The sequence below is a fragment of the Pithys albifrons genome, chromosome 2, assembly GCF_047495875.1.
Source record: "Pithys albifrons albifrons isolate INPA30051 chromosome 2, PitAlb_v1, whole genome shotgun sequence".
NCBI classification, from domain to species: Eukaryota; Metazoa; Chordata; class Aves; order Passeriformes; family Thamnophilidae; genus Pithys; species Pithys albifrons.
The window spans coordinates 20,173,623-20,186,937 of record NC_092459.1 but is presented as its reverse complement, the minus strand read 5'-3'; the positions used below and the strand labels follow the sequence as shown (position 1 = coordinate 20,186,937).

Here is a 13,315-nt window from a genome sequence, read left to right as displayed (position 1 = left end):
TATTTTTTCTAGTCAGAAATAAATGAGAGAATGATGAAGAGGACATCATACAATATAAACTGCTTTTTTTGGTTCATTCTAAACATTTCTTGTTAAAATCAGTAGCTTTTTATGTAAGTTGCTTGCTTTCTGTTTCTCCCACTTGCAACTCTTCAGCTGTAAGCAAGTGTGTGATCATAACTGCCTCACTGACAGTGTAAAATTTTATCCTGTTAAATAGAGGAAAAGCAATTCACTTGAAACCAGAAAACTGTGTTATGAAATATTAAAATAATAAAATATTTTTTACATGATAAAGACTGTATAGTCGCATTCTCAGAATAAAAGAAAATGTCTAAAAAGAAGTATTGTTTTTAGAAATTCAGAAACTTTTAGTAGTATTTTGCAAGAATTTAGAAAAAGAATCCAGAAACATTATTGAATTCTCAAAAAATAGAAATAATTTGATAAGAATTTTCATAGTTCAGTTATTAGGCTAATAGTTATAATAGTAGATAGAAAAAAAAACAGAACCAAGAAAGAGATGCGTTTATATTAACTGATTCTTGAGTCATTCTAATTTCAAATTAAAAATTACACCTAGTATTTATCTCCTTGTTTCACAAAAAGTGTGGTTGTGGGTGTATTTGAATTACCAAATGCATATATATTCATCTAATTTATTCTCCTCGTGAGTGAGAAGCAAAGCCATTTCTCCAGTAAAGGCAACTCAAGCAATTCATTTTTATGTAATACTTTTTACTTATAAAGAGGCTCTGGGGTGACTCATTCCTGAAATATTGCTTTAAAAAAAGTGCAATATTTCAGTAAATATAATTTAAAAGTATGGTTTTAGAATAAAATGAAAAAAAACCCACCACAACATAATCTGCTTAGATAAAAAGGGGCTGGGAAAAAAATTCTTTAAAAAGGGACTTACAATTTATTGATTTTTTTTTCCTAATGTGGAAAGTTAGTAACACTGTCACATTCAGCTTTTAAGAGATTATGATCTATCAGCTAAGCTCACTGTATTGAACTTCTAATTGACTTATGTTCCCTCTTCTTATCTGTGTTCTTTTCTTTATTATACATACAGATTTTGGACTTTTGCTCTTTAAAAATTAATTATCTTGAATGTGTTCATTTTTTTTCAGAGAGCAGAAACTCTGTTGCTTCTGAGATCCCAGACTGCACTAACCATTTCTATTGCAAAGATTTAACAATTATTTCTATGATTATTGTATTTTATAACTTCATATTATTGAGCACAAGTAACTTATCCAATATAATTTAGAACATATAGGAAATCATACACTCAATTCAAGGTATTTGTAATGTATGAAATTCTGGAAGTGTTATGTTTTAGTGTATTCACTATTCTTCTGAGTGCTGTGGAAGAAAATGCCAGTGGTTTTCAATTGAGCAGTTTTGGTAACTTCTTTATTTTTCATCATACAAAGTATATGTTGCTTTTGATGGCTGACTTTTCCTGCACCACATCTGTTGCCCTTGATGCTTTTCCAACTCCTTTTAATATTATACTTCTTGATTTTTCTCTCTTCCTCTTAGTTTATCTGCAATTGCTGAAACTTGACTTAAAAAATAATTCCTCCTTCCTTCAGTGTTTCTCTTTTTCTTCTCCTTATTCACTGTTAGAAATATTGTTTTCCTTTCCACAAATCAAATGTCATAGAAGTCTCAGCCTGAGTTGTTTGGATGATGAAACTCAGCACTGTTTTACTGTGTGGCTGTCATGCTTCTTAGTATACCTTTGTTATTCAATTTTGAAACCACTATCCGGTTGTAGTCAAATTTTCTGAAATAATGCCCCTATTGAGAGGAGAGCTTCAGCACTACTCCACAGATATCAATTGAGTTTGGCTTGCTGGCTCCATAGTCAGAATATTCCTTCCTCATTTTAATAGGCAGTGTCTTCCTTAACTGCTATTCATGGGATATAGATGTGGGAGGGAGATAAAATATGAGATTGTCATGGCTGTCACATTCAAAATCTTCTTATGGGCAAAAGGAAGCATATCAAATATAGAAAGCTAGGGATTTATTCTTAGTGCAATTCATGATCACACAGTCAGCTTTGCTATTTCTATTGCTATTTCTATTATTTTTTAAAGCAGATGGAGCTGAACACCTGATATCTTTGTACATTTAAGTAGATGATTTTTCATACTGCTTCTAATTGATCCTGTTTTAGGATGTCCTCATATGTTATAATTGGAGGGGGGGTGGGGGGCAGGAAAGAGTTTTATAAACAAAAAAGCACCGCTTTTTAAATAGTGAAATTAATTTAATTTACCCTTTAACAAAAAAAAAAAAAAGGAGTAGGCAAAAGAATCCATAATTGCAGTCACATTTCCCACACCCATTGAAGCTGTCCTAATGAATGTGTTGCATATTAGGAAGTGCTCACAGGTTTGCATAACTTAATCCTAATTTGATTTTTTAAAAGAATGTACTTAAATTTACGTTAAAAAGAATTTTTTTGGTTTGTTGGTTTGTTGGTTTTTTGTTTTGTTTTGTTGTGTTTGTTTTCTTTTTTTTTTTTTACTCAGTGGTACAAAACCCAGTTCAGTTCAAGGACTGGTTTTCATATGTCAAAAAATATTGCCATTTCTACTAAGTATTATACAGTAAGTATAATGGCATTAAGGTAGCAGACTATTTTTGCAAGGTAGATGACTTTTTGTAAATACCAATATAAAAGTAAAGGGAGATTGGTGGTGGTTATGGTTATTCAATGAAATTTGCATGTTATAAAAAAATGAAGTTTTCCAGACATCTTATCATTTTTTGAAGGATAAGGCTTTTTGATGACCCCTCATCTCAAGCAAGAGCAAAGAATATGAATATTGTAGAGTGAATGATGGAATTAATAATGCTTTTTCTCAATTTTTCTATTTTTTTTTTTCTGAAGACAGAGATTGAGACTTAATATAGCCTGGGATTGTACTCTGAGCACACTATTTTAGGAAGGAAGAAAAGTGTATGCACACTCAGGACAGTAAATTATTTTCTACCTATGTGCTTGCAAGGAGCTAGTGCTGCTCCTTAAGCACTATCATATGAATTCTCACAGCACAGGATTTGAATATATAACTTAGGTACTGTGTATTTCTGAGCACAGTAAAAAGCTTTGTCTCCTTAGCAGAACCCCAGGGAAATTACAGCTCTGAGTACCATCGCCAGTCAGGTCCTTTTTGTTTATGCTCTGATATTTTCATTTTTTCTTACCCTTCAGCTTTGCAATTGCAATACACAGGGTATGGTGGGTATTCCATTATGCTCAAGATAGATTACTGAATGTCTGTACATTGTGAAACTTTTTGTTTCATTTATTACAAGAAGGAAGTTCATACTGATTGCCTGTTGAACTATTGGAAACATAATAAATTTTATTATATATAATTTTTATTTTTTGTAAGATGTTGAGGACTCTAAAAGTACCTGATTTTTAAAATATCTGTATTTAAGTTTAATTACACCTTTTCTACTATTGAAATAAATATCATCCTGTTAAATTAAAACAAACCAACAAACAAACAAAGAACACCAGGAGTGTTAAGAAAGGCTGTCTCTTGTTATGGGAGTTGTGGTTTTACTATTTCTGTAAAGCAGCAAAGAGAAGAAGCAGCCACAAATATTTAGATGAACATTTCTATATCACATTTGACTGACAATCTTATGTTTCTGAGACCCTCATATCTGTCGAATCTCAGTATCTAAGCTATAAACAGCCTATGTACATTAGATCTGGGGGGAAGAAGAACGATCACAGAACTTGTTTGGCAGGCCAATTTGTAGTGAGTCAGAAGAAATACATAACTTTTATGGCCTTTGTGAGATTCATATCAGAAATTAGTACACAGAAGAATACATTTAGTCTAATGCTTCATAAGACATATTTGTGGGACTTAATTCCTGTCCATATAATTAATGTTACCTCAGCCTTTAATATTCCTGGAATGTCTTTTTTTGCCACATGTCTTTCCGTTTAGGACTAGGGCTTCTTCAAGGGAAATGAAATATAGTTTTGCTTTGTGTTATTTTTACTGTGGAAATCCTAGTCTATTATCGGAACAAAAGAGTATTTTGAGTCTGTTCTGAATTTCAATATAGGATAAAGCTGAATATGAGGTAAGTATCTTACATGTATTTAGAGAGCAACATGTTCCAAAAAATATACTGAAAAAAAAGTTCAAATTTTGCTTTCTTTCTTCTAAAAATACTCTCATGCACATACAAAACATGATTTAAACATGTTAAATCTGATCACCTTTATCTAGAATAAAGTCAATTATGATGGACCTTCTAAATCATAGGAATGATGAAATGAAAAGGAGATAGTTGAAGAATTGTAGTATTTCTAAAATAGTTTCAGATGAAGTCCTAAGACAGGAATGCCAATGGAAATAAAAATATGATTTTTTCAGGACTTCATAGCAAATTATTTTCTAACTCAATAAGCAACATTTTATGACTCTAGTTCTGAGTCATGGCATCTGGAAAAATTATGGCCTTTGATGCCTAGAGCAATAAACTAGGCTTCCAAGTTGCCAGTCCTATCCTGGGCTGCAGCAAATTGCACACTGGGTTTCCATAAAAAAAAGGCATGGTCAGCAGGTCTAGGGAGGTGGTTTTGTCCCTCTACTTATCTCTTGAGACACCACCTGGAGTATTGTATACAGCTCTTGTGCTCTGAGCACAAGAAAGGCATGGCCCTGTTCAAGTGGGTCCAGAGGAGGGTTACAAAAATAAACGTAATGCTGGAATACCTCTATAATGGAAAGAGACTGAGAGAGCTGGGGTTTCCCAGCCTGGAAAAGAGAAGGTTCCAGGGTTACTTTATTGTGGCCTTTCAGTACTTAAAAGGGTCATGTAAGAAAGAGGGAGAGAGGCTTTTTACCAAGGACTTTAGTAACAAGAGGAAACAGTTTTAAATCAAAAAAGGGTAGATTTCTATTGGATATAAGGAAGAAATATTTTAAGATGAGATACTGGAAAAGCAAAAGCTGTGGGTGCCCCATTCCTGGAGGTCTTAAAAGTCAGGTTGGATGGGACTTCTAGCAATCTATTCTGCTGAAATACATCCATAACAGGCGGGTTGGAACTAGATCACCTTTAAAGGTCCCTTCTAATTCAACCTATGCTAGGCTGAGAAGTGGATTTTTTTTTATTGTCTGTAGTTATACACACTATGACAATTGAGAAATGTACAATAACCCTAAATGAAAGTTTTAAGTGAGCTAATTGTGAGCTTTCCTAGCATTTGAGTGATTGCATGCTCAATACTCTGCTAATACCATTTTTCTGTAAAGCAATTATTTCCATGTTCAAGTGTTAGAGAAGTATATGGCACTTGAAAAACCAATAAATCACCCTAATGTTTATGTAAGATGGAAAATACATTTAAATCATACAAACAGGATAGTAGAGGATCAGTTGCATTTCTTTTGTGATTTATGCTCTTTTCTTATCAGTGCTGCACAAAGAAATGCCAAATGCTTATAAAAGATAATTCAAAATTCAAGCATTTGACTGCTGCCAGTATTGGACTGAAATATTTTTTCTCAGATTTTCTTTACGTTGGGCTTTATTTCAGGCTTTTGCTGGAGTTTTTGTCTGCCGTGAAATAGCATCTCAGTTTTTAAAGCTCAGTACCAACCAAGTCTTTTGGTGTGACACTCATAAAAAGAGTTTTCTTTTGTAAGGTATGACATCAGGATTTGTTAGTAATATTTCATAGTCATGACTGAACAATTAATTTCTCTGTTAAACCAGGTGTTATTGCATATATCAAAAACCCAGAAAATAATACAATTCATATTTATACTAAAACTATAAAACATACTCCCTGAGGGGCCTTTAAATCATGATATATCATAGTCAGATGGATGACCTGCCTAATATTTTATGAGTCATCTATAGGATTTGTGCCAAAAACCACATGTAGAGTATCTTAATATTTTATATCTTATTTTTTAAAATAGCAAATAACAAAACAAGCAATTGTGCTCTGCTCATGTGTGAGTGCTTTCACCCTTAACTGACTGACCTTCAAATTTATGGTGATCTTCACAGTTTCTACTCTTACTGAACAAATACCAGAACAGCCCCCCGAAGTTTCCATATGTGTTCTGTTTATGTTACTTACAACAGGCAAAAAGCCTGTGCATCTCTGAATAGATAGTAGCTAGAATTGAATAAGCTAGACTTCATTTATTTTTCATTTACTATCCAAAGGACTATAAGGGATGGTGTGTAAATTAAAGGGACAGAGAGATGTTGATGCTCCTTCAGGATTTCCCCTCTCACTTGAGTGGTTCCTGTGTTATTTTCTTATGTAGATAAGCAAGATAAAGTTTTTTCTGAAAATAATTTTACTACTTAAAAAGTCTGAGAATGTGTTACATAATTTTAAAATGTAAGCTATGAATACAATATTGCTACAGGTTAACCAGTAAGGAACGATTCCTCCATGTGTATTCATTTCCTCAAAATATTGTACAATCAAAGTTTTAAAGTTTCAATATTTATTGTAATTGTTCCAAACCAGTTTTGTTGTAATTATTGGGCAATATATTGATGCACCTTTTCAAAAAAATCTGTGAGATCCTCTTACCCTCCAGAATAATCTTCTATTTTTAATATAATTCGCAAAGTATTTTGTACCGTTCAATATATCCATCTTAATATGTCCTGTACTCTTAAATAATAGTACTCTATTTTGTATAAAGATGTTGATAATAAAGGTATTATCTATAGTAGTACCGCAAAAATAATGTTAACAGGAGTAATAATAGCATTAAAACTTAATGAGCCATTACTGGATTTAACACAAAATTTGAGTGAACCACAGTTTAGGTAGAATAAACCTTTTTGCATTTCCTTTCCAGTTACAGTTAATTTCTGTTCTTAAGTTTTCAATTTATTTTCTTACTTTTTGTTATTTGGGAGAAGGGCGGTCTGATTTTTTAGAGGATTTCAGAATATTTTGGATACCTCCAAGTCTCTTCCAGCTTTGTAATGTTTCAAACACTAGAGTCTGGATTCACTGATGAAATTAGGGAAAAGAATGTTTTCTGAAAATAAATCTTTATTGCATAGCATGATTGTGATTAGCAATGATTAAAAAACCTAATGACAGTAGCTGTACTTCAGTCAAGCAATTAAGTACAAACTTCATTATAATTAAGTACTTAAGGATATCTAAGTTATATGTTTAGTTTAATCTTGCTGAAGTGGCTTGTTTAAATAATCCAGTTGACAGTAGTAAGTATACACTTCTAGGATTAACATGTCCATATTGTAAAGATTAGCTTTGAAAAATAACGAAATACTTGGTTCAAGAGTTAGTTCTTCATCTTTCTATATTTTTAGTGCTTGGTCTTAATGGTACATGTTAATATAAAGCTCACTGATATTACTGCTCATATTCTGAACTTTCTTCTGACTGAAGTATTTCATGACTACAAATAGAATGCTCAGAGAGAGCAGGACATTCATCTTCTCAACACTTACTTTTTAAATGGCAATTACTTACTATCTTATCTATGTGAAGTTGCTTGAAATAATTCTGTATAACAGTTTTATGAAACTCTCTTCCTGTTTTGCTTCATATCGAACTACTTAGTTTTAAATTATCCTTGTATCTTAGTAAGTGTTATTAGTGAAAATTCCTTCTGAATTTTCATCAAACTAGCTTTTATGAATTAAATGAGTTTCATTGAATAATATTTTGAAGTCTGAAAATATAGAGCCCAACAGCAAATAAATCATTAAAGCTATTTCTAAAAGGAACATTTCCCTTGATAAATATCTGTAATTTTTTAGACCTTTATGGTGTCCTGTTGCTTTATAGTCTGTCATTAATTCTTTTCCATTTTTGATCAGGTAATTTTTTGGTGTAGTTAAATATATATTAAAAAATCCAGTGGATTTTTTTTTATAAGTTTTAAGGAATTAATGACTTTGTTATCTATTACTAGAATATTTCTGGATGGTCCCAATGGATGGTTTATTTCTTCTTGGGTGTTAATCACTATATTACTGGAGCCTGACCCTCCAGTGTTTACCTATTATTGAATGCCTTGCAAAACATATAGTAATGTGTTCTTCCTGTGTTGAGAGTTGATTAAGCAACAAAAAGTACTCCTGTTCTCTTCCAGCTTACGAGTTACAGAACTGCCCTGATCCTCCTCCTTTTTTGAATGGATATATAGTCAACTCAGATTACAGTGTGGGTCAGTCGGTATCATTTGAATGCTATCCTGGATATGTTTTGAGGGGTCAGCCTGTTCTCACATGTCAATATGGAATCAACAGAAATTGGAATTACCATTTTCCCAGATGTGAAGGTAACTTTCTGATACTACCTTTGCTTCAGAACTCACAGTGCTTTCTCATTTTAGTTTAGTTGTTTGTGTGCATGTACGTAATGCTGCTTTTGCTGAAGAACTGTATTTTTATCCTAATCTGTAATGTAAGCAGTTAAAGGCAGAATACTATGTGCTTTTATAAATCATAAATATTTTATGAGTCATGTTCTTTAGCACTGATTTATTGTTCCTATTAATATTTGTCAGTTGTATTGATTATGAGAACTTACGATACTACCAGAAATTATTTTAAACTCAGTGTGATATTTTTTTTTCTGATTTGAGGATAAGGGGGATAAGTGTACAATATGGCATATAACATTTTATAGTGTGAAGCTTTAACTTAGACTTTCATCTAAAATATGCAAGTGCAAAAAAATTTTAGATATTATTTTAGAGCTTTGAGGCTTTGATAAAGTGTCATATAGGATGTTACGACAAAAGTAAGTAGTCAGTGTGTAGAGCTGAAGTGGTCACAGAGAATCAACCAGTTAAGAACATATAAAATAGATTTAAATAAATGGTTTCCATCATGACAAGAGGCTAATGCATCTACATGTTTGCACTGCAGAATGTATGTTCAGTATATTTTACACTGATTCTAAGAGATGGGACAGAAGGTTCTCTACAGAATATATCTGATAGATTTTATGTTAGTCAAACCAGAAAAGCCTGTGGGGAATTCAAGAGATATTTAACTGAGCTACAGGTGTTAGCCATGAAAAAACTGGGAAAGAAGGATCAGTCATTCTTTTTCAGGAAAGACTGCTAGAGGCTAGAAAGAAATTTTCCTCTGGGGAAGGCTAACATACTGTTTTCTACCTTGGGTTCTCTGCATCAATATTCAACACCAAGGGTTCAGTTTTGTCAGAAGGAAAAGCTACACGAGGTGGTCTAAATGTCTGCTAAGACACTGCAATTTCTTGCTTCCCACATGAGAATTTTAATATTGTCAGAAATGATTTCAAGTTATTTTCTTATTTTTCTGAGCAGCTTAACTATATTGCTCTGCAGCATGAACACATGTTTTGTACATGTACGTAGGAGAGGACATATGTATTATTTCTTCATATTGTCATTTAAATCCAATATTGCAAGAATCCATGAAATCTACATTCTAGTTCCATAATAGGTAGAGAAAAATGCCACAAACTTCTCAGAAAACTGGTACAGTAAATGCATAAAGGAGGTTGAAATTATTGGATATTTCTTGAAATGAGAAGGGTTTACAAGGGAGAAATAAATTTTGAAATAAGTATTCTGAATGGAAAATACAAATACAAATCTTTGTTCATGTGGGACTTTTTAAAACATATAAACAATTACAAAACTGAAATTCTTGGTATTTCTAAAATTACTACTACTACTACTACTATTATTATTTTTATTCAGGAGTAAGACATAAACATTCTCTGTTGGCTAAAGCGAAAAGACAGTGTTTGGACAGAACATTTGGCATTGGGAGTGAGAAAGGCCATGCCCCCTGACATCATGAGCAGCTGTGGAAATTCATAAAAAAAGGACATTAAATAGTTATCATTCAGATTCTAGTATAGACAGGTTGAAGGGAGAGGAGATGAGCAGAACACAAAGATTCAAAACTCTAGCCTGCCACTGGAAGGCTGACCAAAAAGCCAAGATTTTCATGCTTTTGGAAGCCATCTGCATTCTAAATCATATTCTCCACTGTGTATCAGGGGATTTGAAATTAAAAAGCTTAAATTAGAAAAATTAGATTAATTTCTGCTGAGATTAGAGTAGAATTTTGTCATATAGTTATGCTTTCTAAGACTTTACCCCTGTGCAATCAAGTTGTCCTAATGATATACTGTAGCTGTTTCAGCATAACACGTGTAACTGTCACATAAATGATTCACTGAGTTTGGGTACCGTTGGGTAGAACTTTAAAAATGTTTACTGTCCTTCCATACACAGTGCTGTCTGAACTTGTGTAAGAATGGACATGGGAACACATACTGTTATATTCATTCATTTGTAAATCAACATGTAGTCTACTGCTAGCATTTGAAAGTTTAGAAGACTTGATAATACACTTTTCCATTTAAAAAATCTATGTTTTTTCATGCTTATTGTTCAAAGTGAAATATAAGGCCTTCATTAATTTAGAGTGGTTTCTTTATTCAAAGTAAAGCTATTTTTATCTTGTGTGAAATATAACCTGTTATTTATGTTTAATTTTCTGTCTTCTGTGATCTTTAAGGATCTTTGGAGAAAGCCAAGTAACACCTGGGTCTATTAGAGTTATGTAACCTGTGACCCTTTTTTTTTCTCAGACAATTTATTGCTGTCATTGCTAACAATCATATAAGCAGAATTAGACTGTCTTTACTGAGATACAATCAACCTGCATTATTCTCTGCTGTGTATTAGAGAATAATGGAGGGAAAATAAAAAATGTGCGCAATCATTAACATCATTAATAAATCTGTCAAAAATACAACAAACTCAAAAATATTTTAGTTGATGCCGTGAATGACCCTTCCCCCAAAAAACAGGACTTCGAGCCACGTTAGTGTAGGGTAAGATAAAAAGTAAAGGTCCTTTAATAACACAGGGCCTACAGCCCACAGGAATACAGGATGACATGCATGTGTCTCAGTTCTTGTTTCCATGGCTTTTATAATCAGATCCCTCCAATCATTGCTTTACACATTTCTCAGTCCAGCCCCAGTCCCATCCCTGGACCAACCCCTGGAATTGGGTCTGGGGTCGTCAAGACCCTCTGTCTTCATCAACTCTTCTTCCTCAGCCACACAAAGATCTCTTGGAGTTCATCCAATTCTGGCTTTTGGGTCACTCTGACCTGTGTTTATGTTTCATTCTGTAGGCCTTCTGATATCCTTCAGCTCTTTACCTTGGAAAGGAGTCTAAACAAGGTTAATTAACTAAAGGAATTTGAGCTCCCTGTTCTGGGACAGGGGCAGTGATAGAAAGGCATTAAACTTAAACTGTTAGAAATATTAACCCTCTAAAAATCTACAACTACTGTGTTCCTAAAATCTACAAAATGTGAAAATCAGAACAAAAACCCCTTTGGCATCAAGTATAAAGCTTCAATCAGAAAAATCCTATATGTAGAAGTTAAAGGATTTTCTACTTGTCCCTATATTCCTCTCAGGAAGTGTATTTTCATATAGTAAGTGTTATGGGTTTAGACAGGTAGGCCTTAATTTAGGCTTTAAAGTTCAGACTAGGCCTAGAACTGTCAGCTGACCTGAGCTATGCTGAGCTAGCTAACAGCTGACTTCTTCTAGCCAATAATATGGTATTCCATACCATATTGCATCATCTCAAAAGGGGTAAAAGCCAGTGTGGGAGTGGCTTAGGCAGTTCCATCATGGCTGAAGTAGAAGGACGTGCTGCAGCTCTTCTACTGTGCTAGGTCTTGCTCCTGCTGCCGCTACTTGCATTTTGTTTGAGTTTCAGGAAAGTAGAAACATTTTTTTATTACTCTTTCTGTTCTTTGCTGGGTGTCTTTTGGAGTGCTTATAAAACTACAGAGATAAAATCTTTTTCAGTAGGAAGCAGAAAATTGTTGTTATATCCAACTTGTGTAAGTGTGTGTTATATTGTAATTTTCTCTTCATTTTCTCTTTTCTGTATAAATATATGTGTAGTTAGTTTAAGCATAAACCTAGTTTGAGAGTTTGTGGTTTTTTCTCCCTCTTTTTCCCTTAGCTAGTTAGGGGGGCGGGAAACCTTTTCTCTCTGTCTTGAACAGTCGGCATTTTGCCAGCTCAACCCTAGACAAGTGAGCATAATTGTCAAAGCAGTCCTAGTTGTGGACATTGAGTACTGTGGAGAGAACAGAGTAGATTTTGGAGACCTGGCAATGTGACCATGGCATGAATGTAGGGGATTAGGGACCAGTATAAAGTGGGATAGAGTCATGTTTTCATCAGAACTCAGAGTTGATAGACATTGTCAAATGCCCTTGGCCTCTTCATGCAACCAGGAATCAGACGGAATCAATCCTTCATTTTCCTTAGCTTGTTTCTTTTGTTGGGCACTAAAGGTTATGGTTCAGAAGCAGGTGCCATTCTATTCATAGAATCACAGACTGGGTGCGAATCGTAGCAGGTCATCTGGTCCAACCTCCTGCTCAAGTAGGGTACTTCTGGACCACATTACACAGAATGGTATCCAGATGTTCTAAGATGGGAAGATGGGCTAAATGCATCACACTAGTTAGTACTGATATGGATGCAGAATGTAAAGTAGTTAAAGCCTCCCTACCTGTCCTATAAATCCATTATTAAAAGAATTCTTCCAAAATGGGCTACTCATCAACTGGCCAGATTAACCTTCTATCCCAGTTGTACAGCAGCTTTAAATCATACAGAAAATGTGAATTTTTCAGTCCTTCTTCATTTTTCCCTTTTTCTTCCTCCTTTTTTCCTTTTCCCTTCTCCTTTTTCCTTTTTATTTTTTCTTTTTTTATTTTTTTTTATTTTCTATCACTTGTTGAAAGGTGAAAAAAGAAATTAAGAGGGCCTGAAGGAGAGTCATAAGAACCCTGACAATAATAACAGAAGCTTTATGGTAAGAGCTAATGAGAAAAGTTCTAGAGCAAGACTGAGTGCACATAATTGAGATTAAGGTCCCACTCTAATGAGTGAGATGCATTAATTTGCACTAATGGCCATATGTCTACTCAGATACATGCTTGCATCCATAATCAGTCAATTTGTCCAAAATGAGAGTCGAAAGAGAGCATATTATTACATATTTTCTACCCTGGAATAAAATCAACCTTTTCATAGCTTTGACTTGACTACAGGTTTCATTCAGCAAGTGTGTGCTAATTTGTGTCTGCATCTCCATTTTACTTGTTATAGGTATAATAACCATTAAATCTGCTAATGATTCACCATTAAACATGACTCAAACCTGACAGAAATAAAGTATAATGGTTTTGG

General features: G+C 33.7%; 1 protein-coding gene across 1 annotated transcript in view; it reads left to right on the top strand.

The window, feature by feature from the left end:
• CSMD1 (CUB and Sushi multiple domains 1) overlaps window positions 1–13,315 on the top strand; it is a 1,094,767-nt gene that overhangs the window by 967,254 nt on the left and 114,198 nt on the right. Inside the window, exon 42 of the mRNA XM_071548449.1 lies at window positions 8,166–8,354. Within this exon, the coding sequence (XP_071404550.1) occupies window positions 8,166–8,354 (189 nt within the window). The remainder of the gene's footprint in view (window positions 1–8,165; window positions 8,355–13,315) is intronic.